Source organism: Oculina patagonica, chromosome 6, assembly GCF_052425735.1.
Source record: "Oculina patagonica isolate OP01 chromosome 6, crgOcupat, whole genome shotgun sequence".
Lineage (NCBI taxonomy): Eukaryota > Metazoa > Cnidaria > Anthozoa > Scleractinia > Oculinidae > Oculina > Oculina patagonica.
In genome coordinates, this window is record NC_135763.1 from 13,226,142 (window position 1) to 13,249,006 (window position 22,865).

General features: G+C 39.2%; 1 protein-coding gene, 1 long non-coding RNA gene and 1 pseudogene across 4 annotated transcripts in view; 2 read left to right on the forward strand and 1 right to left on the reverse strand.

Moving 5' to 3' along the window:
- The window catches only part of LOC144657325 (polyphosphoinositide phosphatase-like), a 111,328-nt gene that overhangs the window by 13,294 nt on the left and 75,169 nt on the right, over positions 1 to 22,865 (forward strand). Inside the window, exons 17-27 of one of the 2 annotated variants that reach the window (XR_013571506.1) lie at positions 218 to 276; positions 650 to 724; positions 1,683 to 1,774; positions 2,032 to 2,176; positions 2,779 to 2,837; positions 3,886 to 4,051; positions 5,130 to 5,198; positions 6,056 to 6,215; positions 6,729 to 6,808; positions 8,251 to 8,322; positions 8,977 to 9,783. Coding sequence is in view for 1 of the 2 variants with exons in the window: in XM_078517663.1 (XP_078373789.1) it covers positions 218 to 276; positions 650 to 724; positions 1,683 to 1,774; positions 2,032 to 2,176; positions 2,779 to 2,837; positions 3,886 to 4,051; positions 5,130 to 5,198; positions 6,056 to 6,215; positions 6,729 to 6,808; positions 8,251 to 8,322; positions 8,977 to 9,154 (1,155 nt within the window). In the remaining variant the exon portion in view is untranslated. Of the gene's footprint in view, positions 1 to 217; positions 277 to 649; positions 725 to 1,682; positions 1,775 to 2,031; positions 2,177 to 2,778; positions 2,838 to 3,885; positions 4,052 to 5,129; positions 5,199 to 6,055; positions 6,216 to 6,728; positions 6,809 to 8,250; positions 8,323 to 8,976; positions 10,776 to 22,865 lie in introns of those variants that run through there. The other variant, XM_078517663.1, reaches the window with a different exon arrangement.
- Positions 6,009 to 7,298, reverse strand: LOC144657402 (uncharacterized). The gene is made up of 2 exons (XR_013571520.1): positions 7,121 to 7,298; positions 6,009 to 6,170 (listed from the first exon to the last, which is right to left on the reverse strand). It is a non-coding gene; the product is annotated as an uncharacterized LOC144657402 (long non-coding RNA).
- On the forward strand, positions 12,112 to 22,198 carry LOC144657397 (acid-sensing ion channel 2-like; annotated as a pseudogene). The gene is made up of 7 exons (XR_013571514.1): positions 12,112 to 14,936; positions 15,889 to 16,257; positions 16,741 to 16,905; positions 19,172 to 19,231; positions 20,125 to 20,338; positions 21,499 to 21,590; positions 21,977 to 22,198. The product of XR_013571514.1 is annotated as an acid-sensing ion channel 2-like (transcript).

A 22,865-nucleotide genomic window follows, 5' to 3' on the forward strand; every position in this document is an offset into this window, starting at 1 on the left:
TGATTTAACTGTTAAACCACAAATAACATACCCTGTGCTGGCGATGCTGTTGACAAAAAGTAGTGGTTCTTACTGTCCTCCCATTCTGACTCGTAAATCACCACAGAAAAACTGCTAGTGATAAAGTCAGTGATCTACCATTGTTACAGAGCTATCTGTTAGTCAACCAATTGCGTACCGTTAGATCAGTACTAAATCGTGTTTACTTTCCATCTAGTTACACGCATTAGGAGTGATTGATAAACCATTTGTGGAGTTTGACTCAGACTCTGTTAGGTAGGTTTGATAATTTTTAATTTCACTTTTAATTTCGTTAATTTGACAGCTGGGCATTAAGCAGGATGCAATACTTAAACACTTTGTCAACAAAATGTCTTGGATATCCTCAAAACTGTTGTCTTATGGGTTGCATTTTGACTTGAATCCTAACTCAATGCACAGTTTCTGGAAGGGAGTAAAAAAACGAGTTTCTAAAGCAAATTTTGTCAATTTGCTTTGATGAAGGGCTCACTTTTTTAAAATTTATTTTAAAGCTAACTTTTACTGTGTTTTGATGATTTACTAAGTATCATGAAAATACTGTCAGTGTGGTTACTTGAATAAGAAAATTTCATGATAAGTCTAATTCTTATTTCACGCTTTTTATCAGGATTTTAGAAGATCTTTATGAGGCTCATGGCGACACCCTTGCCTTACAGTATGGTGGATCACAACTTGTGCATGGGTAAGATGCTTGTTTTCTTGAGTGAGAATACAAACACTTCGAGCGGTTCCTGACATGACGTCACTCATCACCAATCCTCGATTACGCGGTCAACTTCTTTGGGTGTGGCCGAAGCCGGAACTTTAAAGCTCGATTTTGCAGCGAAAAAGTGGCGGAATCCAAAAATTTCTTTTAGGATTCTTGTTAATGCATAATAGACGAAAACCACAAAAAACCTGTTGGCTATATAGACACTTTATAGACACTTTAACTTGTTACGTACCAAGAATGGACAACTTCTCCTAACTACAGTAAAACCCCGGTAACTCGAACTCTGAAGGGAAACGAAAAAAAAGTTCGAGTTAGCGGGGTTTCGAGTTATCGGGGTCGATTGAATATTTAATTTGCCGAGTTAATAATTGACAGTTTACTGATCTTTTAGCACTTCAGTATACAGTACAGTGCAAGTTGAACTTATCCTGCCAGAACTCTAATACAACCATACATTGTTATGATAAAAGTGGAAAATTGGCTGTCAAGTACGTGATCTGTTCGTTGCTCTAATCAATGGGCAACCGTGGCGAGTTGCAAGAACCGGAATTCAAGTTATCGGGGTAAATTTGACCCAAATTTTGTTCAAGGGAAACGAAATTTAATTAGTTCGAGTTAGCGGGGTTTTCGAGTTATCCGAGTTTGAGTTAACCGAGTAAAAATGACTGAAAAGTGGGGTCAAATCCAAGGGAAATGGAAGTTAGTTCGAGTTAGCGGGGTTGTTCGAGTTATCCGAGTTCAAGTTACCGGGGTTCTACTGTATACCTGTATAATGTCCAGCAGACAGGTTATGAGAATAACAAAAATGATCAACTGGAGGAGTTCTCTTGATGTAAAACCAAATTCTCCAAACTAGCATAGATGTTATGTATGGCGATCAGTTAGGAGAATCGCAATTTTGAGTACATATTTATTTTGTTCTTTTTAGAATTCGCACCTATCGCAAAGTGTCCCCATTTACATCGCACTCCAGGGACATCATGCAGACTGTATCTCGTTACTACAGCAACGCTTTCACTGGTAAGATAACCTCTTTCAAGTTCTGATTCACAAGTACTGTTCAGTAAGTAAGTGACCTTTATTTAAACACGATGAAGATGAAAGCTGACAAGCTTGTGGGGTCGTGTAACCACAGTTTGCTTTCGTGTTAACTGCCACATTCGTCCTGGATAGAGGACCCGCATGAAAACCAGCAAAGAGCTGATGTGACTTCCTCCCTAAATAAGGTAATTGATTTTTTATTAATCAAAGTTTGTATCTTTCAACCCTCTCTGCAGATGCTGACAAGCAGCAAGCTATGAATCTGTTTCTTGGGATATTTTTACCGCTGCAGGAGAAACGCAACATCTGGGAATTACCAAGCGATTACTACTTACATCACAACACAACATGGGACTTGAGAGCTTCTAAAAACAGGAAGAGGTAACGCACCACACAGCATCGTTAGCCTGAAACATTGTTTTATTTCGCTCGCTCAGTGTATTTTCCTGAGAGAGACTGGACCCTAAAAATACCACACTTATGACGTACTGTACAGAGATCCGTGTCGTGTGTCTGATTGGTTGTTACTTGCGCGCGAAAATTTAGAACTGAACAACAACCTTACCACAGATTTACCTCAGCAGTGTGGAATTTTCGGCCTAAAACTTAGGGCGTTTTCCATTAGTCATAACTGGGCTGCCGGTCTGTTGGTTTTGAATGTGAAATGGACCTTTGCCACGAGATTTACCCACCAATCCACCACAACAGTGTAAAATATTAATGCATTGACTGATTTGACAGGATAAACTTGACTTACAACGGAATTCTGTTCTCGAATATACCGGTCTGACCGGCCAGTTCTGACTGATGGAAAGTGCACTTAGACGTCACTTGAGCGGGAAAAGAATTCAGCGTGTGCGGCGAAGATATACGTTTCTTTATTCGGGCTACAGGCAACGGCATTTCTTTGTTCAGTGAAACCTTTTTTATAAGAAATTCTGCATATGCATAAAGCTTTCTTATGTTTATTCTTTCTTTCACAGTTACACCAAGTGGTGGGATCAGTCAGTGGTGAATTCTTTGCCCCACCCTACCCTAGATGGTTGGTATTGATCATTTCATGGTGGTGTTACATTGCTTTGTTGTTTTAATTCCAACGGTGTACTAGGGAATCATAGAACAGGCCCAGCCAGTCACTAGTTCCCCTAAGAATGGCCGGAACGTAAAGCAATAACACGAGAGTAGTGACTCCCATATCAGTGCCGTAGCAAGGGGAGGGGCCGGGGGGGGGGGCCGTGCCCCCCCCCAGTTTTTTTCCCAAAAAGGAAACACAGACCTGTATAAAATGTTGAAAATAAAATTTTATCTCCCGAGAGGTTTGAAACAATAACATTTGTACTTCTTTTCATTTTTTTAACGTACGTAGGGTGATGCACAACAATGTTAAACGGCCAAAAACTAAAACAAACCAGAAATTAAGACCAGAACGTACTATGATGACTCTGAAAGGTGAAAAATTTGCTGCTTTCAAGATACATAGACAGTCGGTTTTCTATTTTATAATTGACGTTGCAAGTGTTATACTCTCTTCAGTGGTTTGCTGAGACAGTATAGGAAGTAAATAATTCGCGATATGCGTAAATCACAAAGAGCTCTTGGAGAACGCTGGAAATAGTATCTCCAAGCTTCTAGATTTCAAAATTTTCTGAGGGGGCATGCCCCCAGACCCCCCTAGCAGCTCGTGCCTCCGGCGCTCGCGTGCCCCCCCCCCCCCCCCCCCCACTACTTTTACCCTTGCTACGGCACTGTATATGAAAAGGACGGGGATGCTCGTCGTCTCGCTTAGGGTGTTCAGGACTGAACGCCAATATATTTAGCCATCAAGGTCTCATTTAGGGTAGCATGTAAAAAAATATTAAACACTGACATACTGTGTTGGCAGTCTGGACCGATCAGGCATGGCCAAAAATGCTTCAACCACGCCCAGATTGGTCCCTTAAGGGGTTAACTTGAAATTTTCTGACCCCGTCCCTTTCATGAGAGTCCCCCCGGGCAAGGCAGCTTAACAAATGCCGTCAGTTGCAAAAAAACATCATCACCTTTATTTTAAAAGCACTGATTCAAACAAATGCACTGTTTTCTTTGTTCAGAAATGCCTTCGGACGAGGCAGAAAACAACAAAGAAAAAGAAGAAAGCAGACATTACTCAGACCCAGCAGATCATGAACTGGTGGACATGTTTTCAGAGTATTATCAGCCGGATGTTTTATCTGTACTGGAGACTCTCTATCCTCATCTGATGCAGAAGTCTTGCAGGTACGTGATCAGCAGTTTATTTCTCCTTACAATTTTAATGCATTTATTAGTAAACAGGTGTGGAGAATAAAGAAATTCGTCAACTCAGGGATAATGCGTTAGTGGGCCACCAAATTCTCAGAACTAACAATAAATGAAATTCAGGTAGTGGACAGCTCTGAGAAAATTCTCGCGCGCTCATTGGTCGAAAGTTATGGTCGATGAGAGTATAGGCCATGAAAGTGATGTAACCTGTAACGCAACGCAAGGGAAATTTCGAAAAACCTGAGATATTGACGCGACTCTTCCAAAAGACATAATCAAGTGAGTTGTAAAAAGGCAGCTGGAACATTTAGGGCGACATTTCCACAAATTCGTCGGCTTCAAGTGAAAAATTATGCGATCTTACCAGCTGTCACGCGCGCGAGACTTTGCACCAATTTTCTATCTAATTCGCCAGTAAATTTTCCGTGTTATGGTATAAAACAAATCGATTACATTTTTCCATGGTCTGCACTCTAATATACCATTAGCCTGCGAACAGCCTTTCGACGCCATAAAATGTCCAAATTTTTGCAGTGAAACCACTCACCTAACGGCTCGTAGTTCCACTTAAGTTTTGAACGTTTTATGACGTCACTTCTGTGGTCTATTTGACAATTGACAACTATTCCACGAGCGCGCGTTGGATAAGAGTTGGCTATAACTATCTCATATCCAACAAGCGCGAGTGGAATAATTGTTTTTTAAAAACACCCAAAGAATTGCAATATTTGAGCTCCCCGGCCGTTCTCGCTGACGCGTACACCTACCATATTTATGGTCCCTGGTATATGAGCTCATATACCATGGCCTGTAAACCAATCAAAACTCTGGAATTGCAATATACCATGGCTAGTTTTTAATAAAAGAGTGCAGACCAGGGAAAAATGTTGTCGATTTGTTAAATCTTGTTACGATATTTACGACTACACAGTTCGTTTTGTGTTTTACCGTTGTGTCAGGGAGTTGTGATTTTCATTACACGACCGCAGAGCATTTACGCATTTTGTGCGTAATACCATTGTGTAAAATAAACGCTTGTCATGTTTGTTTTCAGAGACTTCATGCCACCAACTGCTCATAATCACAGTCCTTTTGTGGTGAGAGCTCCTGCAAAGTCCACCGGGTAAGGAATTCAGTTTTAATTTATTTATGTTTAATGGTGGAGCGGTTTTCACTTGAGTATCGAAAGGAATCCGCGTTTGGTTTGGTTTTGCATTAATACGCTTAAGGTTTTGGTTCAAAAATCTCTCGCCACTTTCTCGTCCAATCAGTAGTTAAACCAAAACCAATCGTGGCTTGTTTCCACACGTTTTCTCGCTCCGCACAGGCTAGATGTATTTGCTTCGAGTTTTGGTTGGTTAACTGGATTGTTTCCTTTGTGATTGGGTAGAGTAATTACTTTGGTTTTAGTTTTACGACACTAATTCGAAAACCGCTCTAACTCCATATTCAGAGGTAAAATAAATAACTGCCGTATACAAAAGGAGAGTAAATCAATTTTTGACGATTTACACACATTTTGTTCTTTCCCACCCGTATGAAATGTTGGCACAAAACATCCTTCTACGAGAACAGAGAACATTGAAAGGTGGGGCACTGACACATACGATGATATATTCAGGGTTTTTTTTTACAAGTTTTCAAAAATATGTCCATAGTTGTAGTAAAAATATGGTGTAAGAGTTTTAACCGTTTTGGGTGTTGACTTTAAGATCGTTCGCACCAAAACGAAGTTTGACGATTAATAAACAGTAACTATTATAACGTGAGCTCGTTGGGCGAAACGCGGCGTCGCATCGATATCTCGAGAGGAAAATATAGACTTTTTTGCGATCCAACAGAAAACTAAACGCCTGAGCTTTATACAGAGTTAAAATTCGCTGTCACTTTGGAAAGGCCCAGTTATTATAGATACGGTTTGGTTTTTTTGTTAACCAGCCAAGTCCTTACGTTATTTGCTTGGTATTTTTGTTATTGTAGCCGTCGCCCAGTTCCTACACGCAGAGCAGTGGGTGCAGCACCTGAGCCGCTCAGTGTGGATGAGAGCAGCGATGATGGATCCAGTTCAGATGATGACAGTTCAGCGGTATCTCTGCTAGAGAAAAGCAACAGTACCAGTACTTGCTATGTCTCCTTTCAGGTGTGCTATGTTATGTTATGTTCTCTGAACTTTTATCATACGTTTTCTATCATTCTCCTCGGGAGAATCCTTTTTTTTTGGTCAAGATGCTCCCCTTTTTGAATTTGGAACAAAAAAAAGGAGAAAGAAAATTACACCAACAAGAAAATTAGAACTCCCCTTGTAGATGTAATTTTGCTTCCGTTCCGTTCCGTTGGAATGTTGTGTAAACTAGATATTCAATCTATTTCGATTTACCCTGGGTTTTTTCCTTTCGGCAGGAAAGACACTATTTGCAAGCGGCGAAGCCGTGATCACGACCGCGGCTTCACAGCTCACAAATAGTGTCTTTAATGCAAGAAAGAAAAAAACCTCTGGCACCCAGAGTAATTTCGATTTAGCGTCTCCTTTAATATTATCATGAGGTATTATTGTAAGTAGAACTGTAATATGTTCTTTTGGAAATGATATTTGTAAAGCAAATCGCAAGAACTGATGAGATGGGTTTCACATTTTTTGTCGAACGTTTGGTAGGAGCTTTTGCCATCTATGCAAGATGTGTATGGTGTTGGACTCAAGGAACCAAAGGACCAAAGCATGGAAGGCTATAACAGGTAAATAGAGCAGTTTTCAATTGAGTGTCGTAAAACCAAAACCAAAGTTATTACTCTGACCAATCACAAACGACACAGACAATCCAGGGAACCAATCAAAACTCGAAGCAAAGACATGTAGTTGGCACGAAGCGCGGGAAAACGTGCGCAAGCGAGTCGCGATTGGTTTTATTTTTACTCCTGATTGGCCGAGAAAGTGGCGCGAAATTTTTAAACCAATCACTAAGCGTAGTGAACGCAAAACCAAAGCAAACGCAAAGTGCTTTCGACACTCAAGTGAAAACCGCTCTATATCATCATTTTACTACTTACTTCTTTAGTCTTAGACTTGTGATAGACGCTGTGGCCTAATGGTTAGTGTGGGTGGACTCCGGATCGCGCGGTCTGGGTTCGAGCCCTGGCAGGGGTCATTGTGTTGTGTTCCCGACCGCGGTCAAACGACAGAAATATGCAAAAAATAAGAAAAGTACTGCAAAGATAAGGTTTTAATTTTCACAGTTCAAAGTTCGATAGATTACCGGTATTCTGAGGGTTTACTAAGTTTTTTGAAGCTTTACTAAAAAAGTTCTACGTGTTTGAAAATAGCGATATGCGGACTTGTCGGCGCCATTTGTCAAAGCACTTGGGTACGGATGCGGAACATTTAAAAAGTAAAAACACTCGTTTACCTGAGGAAATGGGATTATGCTTACACTCAGCAACTATTTTTATCTATCCTTGCTCATACTAACACTTCAATACGAACAAAAAACGCCGAAATGGAAAGAAAAGCTGCCTGAGACGTTTGACCGCGGTGAAAGTGTGGTGGACTCCGGATCGCGCGGTCTGGGTTCGAGCCCTGACAGGGGTCATTGTGTTGTGTTCTTGGGCAAGACACTAGCTTTACTCGCACAGTGTCTCTTTCTGGGGTACCCCTGGGATGGACTAGCATCCCATCCAGGGAGGTGTGGAAATACTCCTAGTTGCCTGATCCAACAGAAATCTTTTCTTCTTCTTAGAATGCAAACAGTCTCCCTATTTCCTCACACCCAACGTGAGCGTAACTTCGTTTAAGTCAACGGGCCGTGTTATCCTTAAGAAACAAAAAGGAAAGGATTCTGTTCGCGGCTGCTTGCGAACTGTCTGGTTATTGTGATATATGCCAATTAACAGTTCTTTGGGCTCGGAGGTTTGTAGCCTGCTCCAGGCGTTCAGTTAGTGAAAAACGGCGCGAAGAATAACGAGAGACACAGACATAAACGGCGAGCAAAAAAAAAAGATAGGGAGGGGACTAGGGAGAGAAACCCAGCCCCGTCCTTATTTTTTTTTGCTCGCCGTTTTCTTTTCGCGCCGTTCCCCAATGACCGAACGCTTGGAACAGCCTTGCAGGCTAGGAGGTTTGGATTTTTCAGAAACCTGAACCTCTCACAAATCTTCATCAAAAGTGTTTGTTTGTTGTGTAGGTTTGTGCAGTTTGGAAAAACTGCTCTTCCTGACAAGGAAAGCCCAGGAGTAAAACACATTCGTTACAACTGGTAAGCTGATCACTCTGAAGTTCTGTTTACTGTAATTCCCTTAGTTTGTGATAGCTCTTATTCTCGATTACTTCGAAACGAAAAAAACGTAGAAATTGTTCGATGCATGTTATGTGTTGTATCATGGGATTTCTAACTGTGGTAAAATCGAAGCAAAAGGAATAATCACATGTGGCTTATCACGAGAAAGAAAATTACGCAGTGAATCAATTAGAATTAGAATAGAGAGTGCGACCGGTGTAAAGCGAGGGAAGAACAATTAGTTTTTACGGGTTTGTTTAAATGGCCTAGTTCTTATGATAAAAATCAATAAATAAAAAAATTAATTACCTTAACTACCTTAACCTTAACTACACTTTGTCTGTGGCGATCGGTAGACTGATTATAATTAGAAGGATTCATCCGATCTGAACTTTAAAGTCACTAAATGTTCGGTGGCTTCTGTCCAATTTATTATGATCACTTCTAACAGTCAATCGAAAACTGGTTAAAATATCCACTGTAAAAGTTGCACGAACTAGCGCTTTTTGGCTATTCAGGAACTTTTTAAAGATATGATCACATATTTTAGAACTTAATACGTACACACGGTTGCTTAGGAAAATCCGCAAAACTCGGCAAAATGGACTCAGTATTTTGTATTTGATGTTTTAGGGCAGCACACAAACCCTTTGCGCTGGACTGTAATCACAAAGTCAGACCTCCCACGGTGGACCGGCCTTCTGAAGCTCTGTACAAAGCTTACATACATGCTGGGAAGAATGGCCGCTTTTGGCCTTCACCTGTCAGCGTAGAGGTTTATAGAAAATACGTGAGCAAGAACTATCAGTAAAATCATGAAGCGGAAAAAAATGACGCTGCTGCTTTTCATTTCAAAAAAGAAATTATCGATAAGTTTGCAAGGAAGCAGATCGTGAATACGCGCAGTCTCCTTGGCAGCCATTATTTGAGTGGTCACGCAAGCGTTGCGTTATGCAAATCTTGCGTGACGATCCAAATAAGGGCTAGACGCTAAGGAGGCTACAGCATTTGGAGAATTGGAACGATTGATTTATTATGAAAGTAAACATCGTTGTAGTTAAATTGACTTGCCATAGTATCCAACATTGGTCTCATTGCGCGGGCCGTCTCAGCGTTAAATATTAGAAATTCAATTTAACGTCTTCAGAAATAACCTGTGCTAAACAAGTACCAGTTGATGGCAAATGTCATGTCTATTAGACTGGACTGTGCCCACGGTTTTCGTCTTGAGGTTGCTAAGCAACTGATCGCGCCATGATGGCTGTCAACGTTCGGAGTCTATTGGGTGCTCCTGCTGTTCTTTGATTGGATAAATTAATAAAAGTAGGAAACTTAATGAGGGCCTCGACGAAGGTTCAGCCAAAACAACTCTTGCTCTCCCAAATGAAAAGATTCTTTCATTAAATTAGTGCTGCAATGTATGATAACATGTTCCAATGTGTAGACGTTAGATCTAGAGGAATTGTATAATTGGAATTGTATAATTAAGTAATTCATTTGGCGGTATGATGTAGTATTATTTATGTTGAGACTCAATTTTACTCTTGGTACACAGTCTGGTACTTTCCTTTGTTTTATACTCTATGAAAATATCAAATTGTACCAAGGGTAAAATTGAACCACAATATTACGTTAACTAATAATTCAACATAGTATAATTATAGTTTCTAATAAAACAAAACAATATTGAATAGAGTGATGTCATTGAAAAGAAATTCATAAACAAAAACGTGATTACATTTAGCTTTAGAAAACTGAAAAATATATTTTTATAGAGAAACAATTGATAAGAAAATAACAGAACTGAAATTTATTTTTACCTTATATGAAATCGAAAATGCAAGCGAATTTTCTTTCCCTGACTTACGGACCATAGCATCGTTCCCAGGGTCTTGTCGAATTTCAATATCCAGGCAATGATGTTGTTGGAGGCATTGTAATTTAATCAGTTGCCTTAGCCTTTTAATTGCCAATTGAACATTCTCGTCCCCATACCCCTTTCGTTTCTCTTAGCCGGCTGGGGCTTGGCACGAGAAAACGAAGGCCTGTTGGGACACAGGATTTCAAGTCCTAGATTCTAGGACTTCCGGTCTTCATGTATGCAGTCATGGCGTTTCAAAAAAATGTACAAGAGGGTCGCGAGGTTTTTGACTTCAGTTTAGGAATTCTTTGTTCCAAGCAGCCAATCAAAAAAATTCGAATTAATTTAAAAATCCTGTCCCCAGAGCCCTTCTTTTTCTCGTGCCAAGCCGGCTGAGAGAAACGAAAGGGCTATGGGGACGAGAATGCCAATTGTAGTGCACAGGCTTACCATTTTCTGTGTGGTCAGAGGTGTCTGGCTGTGAAAAATCATTGAATAATTATCATAATAACTTTTCAAAAGGCGATAGTTAGGGCTTTGTTATTTGATAAAAAATAAACTTTAAAAAATACTTGCACATTGTTGTCCTTTGCTGTGGTGTGTATATTGTGGCGTTTGGATGCATATTATGTGTAACAGAGTTCTTAATATCTCAATATTTTTACTAGGTCCTTGAATCGATGTACCATCGATGTACCATACAAACCTTTAATTTTTCGAAATGATTAAAGCTGACGCGCACAGAACGAAGTTGTGTTATTCTGATACACTTGTCGAAAGGTGAACGAAAGAGAGCTCTAAAAGATCCTTTTTCTCAGGCAAAGTTGAGGAATTTTGGGACACGTGCTGCACAGTAATCCATGCACTTCACGTTTTCGTCTCTGAATCACTGACAATTCACTGACAATTTTGTCTCTTAGCTGAACAATGTTCTCCTTTCCTAAATTGCTTAAGGACAACAAAGTTACCTTTGCCTGAAACGGATGTTCTACTCTTTTTACAAGGAGAAGGCGTCTGGAAAACGCAATAAATAAATAAATAAATAAATTTTGCAATTACATGACAACCGCGCCAGCCATCTTAGCCGACATCCCTGTATCGTGATATCGTGATCCCGGCTAGCCGGGATGAAAATATTTCATGTAATCGTGTTCACCCGGGGCCAGAACCGGCTTACCGAGCCAGCATTAGATTTCTCTTCAAAGCACACTGCCGACCACAAAAATTCAATATTCCTCTTTTTAGAGGCTAAACAGCTTATGTGGCTGCATTAGTGTAGAAAATAAAGCAACAAATTGCTGAAAAAAGGTCATCAACAACATCCAACACAATCTTCGAGCCAAAATCATTCGTGCTAAATTTAACCCTTCGTTCGTGCCAAATCTACAGAATATTGTCCATCCCGGCCTGGCTCGGCTCACATAATACCGGGCTGGAAGTCATCTCGGCTAACCGGACCAGCTCGGCTCATGTAATCAGGCCCTAAAAGAGCAGGAGTATTCCCCGGCTCCTGGATGGGATGCTAGTCCAGTGTAGGGTTACCCCCCAGCATTAATTCGTCGGTTCTCATCTATACACCTTGTGTGGAGAGAGGCACTAATTTATATCATCTTGTTTTGATTTACGTAACAAAATACTGTCAATGTAATTAATTTTATATGAATCATTTTTGTTTTTTACTATATATTGTTATTTTATTATTTTTATTATTATTATTACTAAATAAGTTTACGCTTTTGCAATATTGTAACAAATTTACAGTCATGCAAATAAAGCTTCTTGTTGTTGTTGTTGTTGTATGAGAGTAAAGTGTCTTACCCAAGAACACAACACGATGACCCGGCCAGGGCTTGAACCCAGACAGCTCGATCCGGAGTCCAGCAAGCTAACCACTTAGGCCACCGCGTTCGGAAGAAAAAAATCCATCAAAAAAGATAATAAGCAACGTGGTTTCCGTAATGATTCCTTTATTTCGCGTTGAATATGTTACATCAAACACATTCAGCTTACATTACATCGCACCTTGCTTTCAACTTTGACGTTTGCCTTTAATCGAAATAGTTGTTTCCTTTCGAATTGAAAGATTTCTACTCGCCTAATGCAGGGTTCCCGATAAAGGTTACGCACGACAGAGTTACCTTTTGTCTCGTCACGCAATCTTTACCCAACATTGAGAAGTGAATTTTCGTTTGGATATTGCCAAAAGCCGCTTCTCCTCGCGTTATTCTTTACCTTACGGCTACACATGCCATTTCTAACGGCTACATTTCCAGTAAAACAGTTGCTGTTTTTATTTTCTAATGGCGATGCATTAACTTCTGAACAGAAGCAAAAATTTTCAGCGTTTACTGCTTCCACCGGGTACCGGAAGTAATTTCACAACAGGCTACAAAAACACTTGTAAATACCGCTTCACACCTGCATTGAATGATGTTGCAAAATCTAAATTGTGCAACTCACCAGAAATTAATCAATTGTCACGAAATTAGTTCCCTTTGGTTAAATATTAGCAACGTTTTAGTGTGTGAAAGACTTGTACCAGTACAAATTTGCGTTGTTAATCGTTTTAAACTTCGTTGCCTTCGAGCGCTGGACCCCTCACATTCTCAATTGGTTATGTCACGTAAGATTTGGGCTAGTCACGTTTTTAAATTGTTATATAACGTTTGTGAATTTGACAAGTCACGTTTTTTCTACGAGATCGCAAGTGTTGACGGACTACTATTGAGTGAGACGCTTTGATCACCCACAGCGGAAAGTAATCCCTTGAGATATTTAAAACAGTCCCTTGAGAGTTAACAAAAATGTGCGGAATTCGGTGATAGAGTGACAAGCTTCCCCACAATATCTACCATTTTACTTGTAAACAAGCAAACTAGTCGATAAAAAAGAAAGGCACTTCTTTACATCAGTTACCTTGCGAACTGTACTACTAACATATTTTGCTAATATCAAAACACAATACACTCGACTCTCGCTTTGCGGACACACCGCTGTTATGGACACCCGCTATTGCAGACTAAATCCAGATCCCTGGCGAAAGCTACAGGAATTTGACTGGAAATGACTCCCGCTATTACGGACCCTCGCTATTACGGAAATTAAGCGACGCCCCGAGCGTGTCCGCTATAAAGAGAGTTGATTGTATCTCGTACACTCAGTGTATTCATGGAAACTCACTACTAGGGAACTCACTAAGGAACTCAATAGGGAACTCAATAAAGAACTCACAAGGGAACTCACAAGGGAACTCACTAGGAAACTCAAAAGGTAACTCAAAAGGTAACTCAAAAGGAACTCACAAGTGAACTCAAAAGGCAACTCACTACTAGGGAACTCACTAAGGAACTCACTACTACGGAAATCATTACTAGGGAACTCAAACTAAATACATTTTTTTAATTTTTTTTTTTGTTTCATTTGTGCTTTACTACATGACAGTTACATGTTTATTATGCATTGTCATAATACGTTCATTATTATTACACTTCATGTTTAATAATCAATGTATTGTCGGTGTATTGTAGCTCATTTAGAAGGTCAGTTATATGGATTTAATTCATACACTAGAAGAAGGTTTCGCTGCGATATCAATTAACTTACTTCTAATTAACTTTTTGCAGAAAGCGTTCCCCATAGTGAGCTAGTTGAAAATTTAAGTTCACAGCATTATTGTTTCACGGGAGTATGTAAATTTCGTTAAAGTGATTTTATTCCTGCAGTGATAGTATATTTTTTTTAATTATTTTTATGTTTTGTTTACTGTTTTCTTAACAACAATCTAACTCACTATTTGAACAAGATTTATTCAAAATGAACTTCAATTGTTAACTTTGAAAAAGATTTTATTCTATGGTTTACTTTTATTTTATTTAAATATAAAGCTATTGATGAAACTTCAAGGGGGCGTATGTAACTAAACTTATTACTCACTGTGTATTGCACTTTAGGGCGTCAAAAGTTATTATAATACATATTGTTTTGATTTGAAAAATTGTAAAAATGGACTATATAATTATCCATACTTCATTTTCTCACCCTTCATCAATAATTAACGAACTTCGATGGGAAGGCAAGAGCGTCACTTTCAATTTAAAAACCGCTCACGCCATTTCGCATTTTTTCTTGTCCAGTTTTAGGGAAGAAAAATCAAGAACGATTTGGAAAAAAGGATGGCTTTTGTGATGCAAGTAAAAAATAAGGTTCAAAGTGCTGAAGAGAGTGCTAGTGAACTTCAGGATGTACACACAAACTCGATTTTCAACAAAGGCCGCCAAAATGCACCTGAAACCTTAAGGTCCTTTGCCCAAGACACATCGCTTCACGGAGCTCGTTTTTTTGTTTGTTGGAAACGTTTTCAGAAGACTTGTTTGGACATTGGCTGTTGTGTCATGCCTTGGTTTTTGCATCTATCAAGTTTCTGAAACTGTACATGCTTTTGGCGAACGACCTTTTAACACGAAGATAACGAAAAAGACCGCGAAGAAGAACAACAACTTAACATTTCCCGCGGTGACACTTTGCAACTCTAACATGATAAACCGGCGAATATACATGGACTACCAAAAGGGAAAGAACTTAAGCAAAGAAGACATCGATGACAAACTTAACGTTTATGCAAAGATGTTGGCGGGATCAAAAGATATGTTTAACAACGAGTCAAGAAAAAGCCACAATGAGGTGTTTTATCGTTTTTCTGGCTACCTTCGAGCTCCTCCAAACATCTATCTTAAGGCCGATTTACACGGTACGATTTTGTCGCATGCGACATGCTTACGACAGTCCTACGACATGACTTGGGGCGCTTTCCATTCGACCAAATCTTCCGGAAATTCGGAACAAGGAAAATGGTAAGAAATTCTGGGAAGTTTCCAGAATCCGGAAAGTGGTGACTTTCCGAAATGCGAACCATTCAACCGTAAACCCCGGAAATTCCAGAAGCAAAACCAAATGGAACTAAAAATTCCCGGAAATTTTTTCGAAAATTTGGGTCTACCTTGCGAGGTTGTCCTCTTTTCCGGAAATTTTGGAAAAAGCTACCATTTTACACTCAGCCTAAGTTCCTTCGGCAGAAATTTACGATTTGTGCAGCTGAAAGCAGCTACATGTGTTAAGGAAGCATCTTGAAACTCCAAAAAAAATGTAGGTGAACTCGGTTGTTTTTCGTTGTTGTTTTGCAGGCGGCAGCAAACTGAAATGTACAAATATTTATAACGCGCGTGCAGGCTACGCCATTGTTTTGCTCATTAAACTTTTTATGTTGGGGGGGTTTTCGTTGCTTGTAGTGTGCCTTTTGAAAGGTCCCTGTATTTGTCGCCACGATGGTATTCATGGCGTTTATATTCAGTGCTCGGAATGCTTTTTATATATATCGAGTTATATTTGCAGGAAACCGGCCACAGTGCATTATTTTAATGCACCGTAGAAATTTCCATATTAGACGCACTACCTGACCATATGCAAATTTTTTTTGCCTTCCGTGCAGTCAACCGGAAAAGTTGGAAAATACTGTTCCATTTGCCACTGGAATTTTCCGGAAACTCAAACCAGAATTTTGGGTCGAATGGAAAGCGCCCTTGGAAGTTGTAGGTTTGATTTACACGACACAATTCGTGTCGTAAGCCTGTCGTAAGCATGTCGCAAGCATGCCGCATGCGACAAAATCGTACCGTGTAAATCGGCCTTTAGGGTCTTTAGCCATCGAATCAAGGAATTGCTCCTACCAAGCTCGCTATTTAATTCTTGCTACATCGACGGCGCAGTTTGTGGGGCTGAGAACTTTACCTCGTATACAAGTTCGTTATTTGGTCAGTGTTACACGTTCAACTCCGGATATAATGGTCATCGTGTACTTAATACCACTGTGGCAGGCCAATTGAACGGATTGAAGCTGTTTCTAAACATCGAAAGAGACAGTTACATAGATAATCCACTTTACCCATTTGCGGGGCTTACAGTACTCGTACATGATCAAGGCACCTTTCCTTACATGGAACAGTTTGGTTTCCTTGTTCAGCCAGGCGTTCGTACTCTGTGCGCCATAAAGAAGAAAAAAGGTAATAAAAAATGTAAAAAGTGTTCTCTGGTTAAAAACGTTTAAGAAAATATAAGCTTTCGGCTATTATACTATAGCCCTTAACGAATGTAAAAAAGTGAGTAAGCGCGTAATTGGAAATATATGCAGGGGAAGGTGTGAAAAGATTTAAAACTAAAATATAATAGAAGTGTGGTTATAGTTCAATCTTTAAGAAAAAGGTAATTTGAGTTATTTGGAAACAGGAGTATTTCTTTGTTTAGATCATACACTGCATATAAAGCCCCTTACTTTTTCTTCATAACTGTCTTCGCTTAAGTTCTTGTAGACTTATTAATCCTAATACCTACAACTAATGCTATTTCTTTCTCTTTTAATTTTCGGTAAGATCAATGTACTGCTCCATTTGTTGCCACAAATGTCACGCAATTTACTAATCAGGCTAGGCTTACTGACATATTCAATTAAAACTCTAAAATAAATTCTAATTTTATTTCTTCGTAGATAAAGAACTTAAAGTCACCTTACTCAACGAATTGCACTTCAAACAGAAAATTGGAAATGTTTAAAGACAGCCGTTACAAGTATTCAAAACCCGCCTGTTTGATGCAGTGCCTGAGCAGGTTCGTGATAAAAACATGCGGTTGCCGCCCTGTAGAATATGAAGGTAAGAAGTGTAAAGCAACCATCATATATTATTATAATATAGATAGGAGTCTACGCGCGCTCTGATTGGCTAAAAACCTATTTTTATCAGAGTATAAAACATAGAAAAATCATGTTTTATTTTTTTCGTCAGCTTTCCTCGAGTGCTTCGCGCGTCGTTGACTGTTCGTTGGCTATAACCACTCGTATCCAACAAGGGCGAATGGAATAATTGTTTTATTAAATTCCTTTTTAAGTATAAATCCACTGGACATTTCATTTTGATGTAAACGAAGTGAGGGGGAAAAATTGTGGCGCGGTGTCCACTGCGAGTTGAATGAAACTCGCAAGGAGCGAGCGAGAGAGTTTTTTTCGAAGATTTTCTTCGACAATCTCCTCTTAAATCGTCTATTCATCTGGAATGATTGTGACAACAATTAGGTTTACGGGAATATCCGAAGCAATAGCTTTTCTGGAAATTATACGCCTTGTTCAAGTCGAACGAAGAGGGACGGAGTCACGAGAACTATATACGAGACGATTGCACTCGGTCAGTCGGTGAATTTATCGAAGTTCAAAAAGACAAGATCAAGATTAAAAGGTAACAAACTTACCTGAAATGCTTAGCCTTATTTTACGTCGAATACTGAATGAAATTGTGTCAGTTTTCTGGTCTTCCCGTAAACTATTTTCTGCTTTTCATTTTTTTCTCGCCTTTTTCTTTTTTATTACTTTTCACTCGCGTTCTAAAATCTATATCATAAAGCAAAGAAAGAAGCTAAGCCATGTTTTATACTGTCGTCCGGGCTGAGAACACTCGAGATGTAGAAAACATTCGCCTGCGGCTCATGTTTTCTACATTTCCCTCGTTCTCAATGCCCGTGTTTATGACAGTATACTGGTTAGGCTTCTTTATTTGTTAAATAAATGATGAGCCTCTCTATGGGTACCCACGGTCTTTGTTTTCTTCGCAATTTTTTTTTTTTTTTTTGCAATCTTCGTTTTTTTAAGCACTGATCTTCGTTTTATCTTCGTTCGTTCGTTTTTTCCGAGAAATGTGGTCAAATGCCAACATTCAGAAATTACAAATATTTTCTGTAGCGTGTACGAATTTTAACAGTTTTATACCGGAGTGTTCAATTTGATTACGCGAATTTTGATCAATTTCAGATCTTCGCTTCAGTCTTGAGATTTTCGTTTTCTTCCGCGGCGATCTTCGCGTTTTCGATTTCTTCGGAAACACCCTTATATAGAGAGGCTCAATGATGGGATAGGTAAATAGCATTATGTGTCCACGGGATTTTTGTACTTGAGATGTGCCTTTCTTTTAGACCAGATAAGAATTCCACTTTCCATCTACCAAAGAAATTGTTCGCACTGAGGCCAATAATTGATGTGCTGTTAAGGTCCGACGGTAACGATGTCCAGAGTACCGAGCCTCCGAAAGTATCGAAAACATTCTCAATTGTTAGCAAATCCCGAAAATAGCGCTGCTCCGAAAATAACGAACTCCTACAATAGAAGCGACCTCAAATGCAGCTGAACTTGCTACGAAAAACAATGGAAAAACGAATAACACACCATATGAAATAATTTTGTTTTAGACAGCTTTTTATTTCAACAGCCGACTCTCTTCAAAAGGATTGATCATTTTAGCTATCTATATATTGAAGACACTTTTACATGGCCGTAGCCCGACTTTCGTCATTGACGAGGCAAAAGTTGTAAGTGTCGAAGTCACGAGTCATTAGCGGGGTCTGGAAAGAAAAATTTAAAATCTAATAGCTCTGGGACACTATTTTTAGCATTTTTTAATGAAGTATTTAATCAGAAAAGTCAACCAGGCTTATTTTCTCACCTGAACGTTTTTTTTTTTTTTAAATTTTGGTCAAGAGTTTTCTTGTTTTGGGTTAAAATCTAGACGATCTAGACGAGGCAGGTGTCTTGCCTCTTGCTAGTTACGGCCCAGTTTTACTTTCTTACGCTGGATTGGATTAAACATGGCACACGCTTCAGCTACCCGAAAGTAGTGACTTCCTGAAAGTTGCGACATCCAAACCTGCGGCAGAAAAGGTTGCTACTCCAAAAACAAAAAGGGTCGTTGCTTTAGTAGTATGCATCTGAAGGAGAGTTGAAAAAAGTTAATGGTAACTTGATTCCCTTAAGAGAAGTTTTAGTTACCTGCTAGTAGATATTGATATCCTTTCCTATCTTCTGGAAGACCTTTTATTAGAATATTGAAATCAGAATATTAAAGGATGTTACTATATCCGTGATTTATTTTCTAGATCTAGAGGTTCCAATTTGCGCCCCAAATGATTCAGTGCTTTGCATGTTCCCTGCATACAGTAAGTGTTCATAAAGAAAGTAAACTAACAATATAATTACAATATAATATTGGCTATGTAAATTTTATGAATGTTTTTCAGTTTAGAGACTTCAATAGAGTCATCTTTACAGTTTAAAACTTCAAGGAGTAGTTTTAATTGTATTTTAAATTTCAGATTTTTTTAGTGATTTAGTGATGTATTGCAAAGGGTAAGACAATTCTAATCAAAGATCTCTTCGAGATACCGACTATTTTGCATGAATTGTTGTTCGAACATATCATGGAAGAATGCAAATGTCTTTTAAAGAATTTTAACAAACAGTTCCTTAAGAGTTAACAACTTTGTACGGAATTCAGTAAGAGAGTGACAAGCTTCCCCACTATATCTTTCCATTTTGCTTGTAAACAAGCAAAATAGTCGATAACAAGTAGCTTCATTGCATCATATCGCAAACTGATTTTCAATTTAGTTGATCACGATAAAATAAGGTACTTACTTAGATTAGTAAGTATCTATTGTAATTTCTTTGCTTGTTATTTGTTCTTGTTATGTCGTTATGCCATAGTTGATAAAAGAGCCTTTATTGTGACTAGACCAATACCTTCCTTTGGAGTGTAAGTTATACTGTTACTGTGACTGTTACAGTTACTGTTACTGTAACTCAGTCAGGCAGTCAGTCAGTCAGTCAGTCTGTCTGTCTGTCTATCTGTCTGTTTGTTAGTCATTCAGTCAGTCTGTCTCTCAGTCAGTCAGTCAGTCTGTCTGTCTCTAAGTCAGTCAGCCTATCTGTCTGTCTGTCGGTCGGTCAGTCAGTCAGTCGTGTTTATACAACTTTTTGTCACCTTACAGCTGATTGTTAATTCATCAATGTTGCATGGAATGTTTAATATCCGTTTATTTTACGTATTTAGGAACGTTTGGTTCATCTGAAGAAAAGGACGAATGTGAGGAAGACTGCACACAGCCATGTGAGCACATCGAGTATGAAACGTCTTTGTCATATGCCGGTCTACAGAGGAATGTTTTCATCCAAAATTTAAATTCATCTGTGAATATTACAAAGGACTTTCCATTCTATGAACACTTCCTGAAAATGACAGTTCCGGAAAAGATGGCGTACATAGAGTAAGTATTGGTGTTGAGAAACTTTCCATGCTTCGGCCTAAATGAGCCACACTCGATCAACCGAAACTTGACTCTGTTTTTTGTTTGGGGTAACTTAGGATGTGGCTTCCTCTATTGTATGATATGTGAGCCATTGAAAGGTTATCCTCTAGCCCGTTGAAAGTTTTCCTACAAGTTGTCGTGATTCCAGTGCTCATCCAGCTAAAAGAAAAAGCGGTGATATAGTCGAGATATAAGTTGTTATTTATAAGAACACAAAATGGTGGGACCGGCCAGCGCTCGAAGTCCAAAGCGCTACATGTCACCACAACTTCCTGGACATGTTAAAGATGATTTCCAGTCCGTACTGCGCAGACTCGGGGTTTGTTTTCGTTTTTGTTTTGAATTCGTTGAAACGTTACACTTCGGTGATAGCATACACGAAGTTTTTTAGTCTGCCATTACGGTTCGTTTCGTTCAAGAATTCTCAATGAGCTGAAACGTCGGTTTGAAATAGCGTCAAGGTTCTTCTACTCATTATTATGCACCTATCAATGTTAAGCCCGAGGGGGGGCGGGGGTCGGGCAAGGGGTGGGGATTTTGACATTTTCTATAAAAAAATGTCAAATTCCCCACCCCCGGGACAAAATAATTGGTCAAAATCCCCATGAAATGTGGTCAAATGTCCTTCAAACCTTCATATAAGACCCGAAAATCCCTACCCTGGGGCCATCACGTACGATCAAAATCCCTACCCTGGGGACCTACCTCACGATCAAATTCCCGTGGTTAGCCCGACCCCCCCCCCCCCCACCCCCCCCCCCCCTCGGGCTTAACATTGATAGGTGCATTATTTGTTCTGCAAAGATATCTGGTGCTAATAATGAAGAAAAAGGTAAGTTTATCGCGGAATTTGAAGTTTTGCTTGTAAACATTCCTTCGTGTGAGGCTTACATTGCAGCCGAGATTGCGCAGTATGGACTGGAATTCATCTTTAAGTTTGATTGTTCAACACAATAAGATTTTAAAGTTAATTAGGTTTTCTCTGAGACAACAAAATGAGCACTATTTGGGAACATTTATAGATCCGAGTTAAATGGATTCGTGCGAAACTCAATGTTTTTTTCTCTTTTATTTGTATTAAAACATTCAGCCGTAAGTAATTTGTTTTTTCTTTACAGTGACAACATTATTTCCTTGGACATCTATTTCCAAGATATGAGCTATGATGAGATTGAACAAACTCCGGTTTTTCAGGGTTGGACTTTGATAGGTAGGTCGCGTTTGTTTGAAATTTTGTCTTCAAAGTGCACAATATTGTAGGTTTTGGACTGCAATCCTTTAGAGTTTCTACTAAAACAATTAGACTACTCGCCCTCGTTTTCTGTGAGCGATAGTCAACGAGGCTGCGCCTCGTTGACTATTTGCTCATAGAAAACTCGGGCTCGTAGTCTAATGGTTAATTATAAATTGAAATAAACTCGAAGAAAATGAATACAATACCGACCGACCGACCTGGTTTCTGTTTTATTTTATTCCAACCTTAGAGCCAAGGTGTTTTTTAATGTTAAGAAATTTGCCTTTTAACCCTATATATTTTATAACGCGAACGAAAACGCTTGAATGTATTATTTATTATTTTTTTGTTTGTCCTTTCAGCAAATTTGGGAGGAAACTTCGGTCTTTTTCTTGGAATGAGCATCCTGACAATTCTTGAATTTGTGGAATTCGCCTTCAGGAAAATACTATTTTTAATTTGCAAACAATAAGACGCTTGAAAAAGAAAAAGACATATTTATATAAAAAATGGCACAATTTTATTATTGCAAACGCATCGTTCATTATTTGTTCGGCTTTCCTTTTTTTGGCTAGTTTACAAATAGGCAGTAAAGCCTCAAGCGATATTGGTTGACACGTTTAAAGAGCATCATGAACACGGCGCATTTCCATCTGAGCTTCAAGCAGCAAACATGTGAGCTGTTAGCGTTGGAACATGGATACATTTTGCAAACGTAAAAATCTTTGCCCTCGTGAATTGACGTTTCCACGGTAGGCGTGTTTTGACTGGGTTTAGCTTCTTGATTTCAATAATGACTTTAACCCTTTCCAGACCCGTGGGGGGGGGGGGGGGGGGGGCGTAAAGTGTCCGCCCTGACTTGAACGCTAACGAACTGAAAAAAATGTACCCATGTTCCAACGATAACAGCTCACACGTTTGCTGCTTGAAGCTCAACCAAACGTTGCCAAACTTTGCGAGTTTATCTAAAATTTATCTCGCAATAATTTGGCAGAGTAGGTTGGGGGTGTCAGCAACTTGATGTGACCATGACAGCGGCATTTTGACAGGCACGTTTTTCCCAAATTTGTAGTTTTCGAGTTTCTATTAATGAAAAAAAACTTTTAGGCAATTATTTTACCCTTTGCACGGTTTTTAAGCACAGCTCTATTGATTTGGAGTACTTTGTAGTAATTTTGTGCAGTTTTCTGACGTTTTTTTTTGTCTGAAAAGATGCCCAATCTGAATAGGGTTAATGATTTTAATGTTACA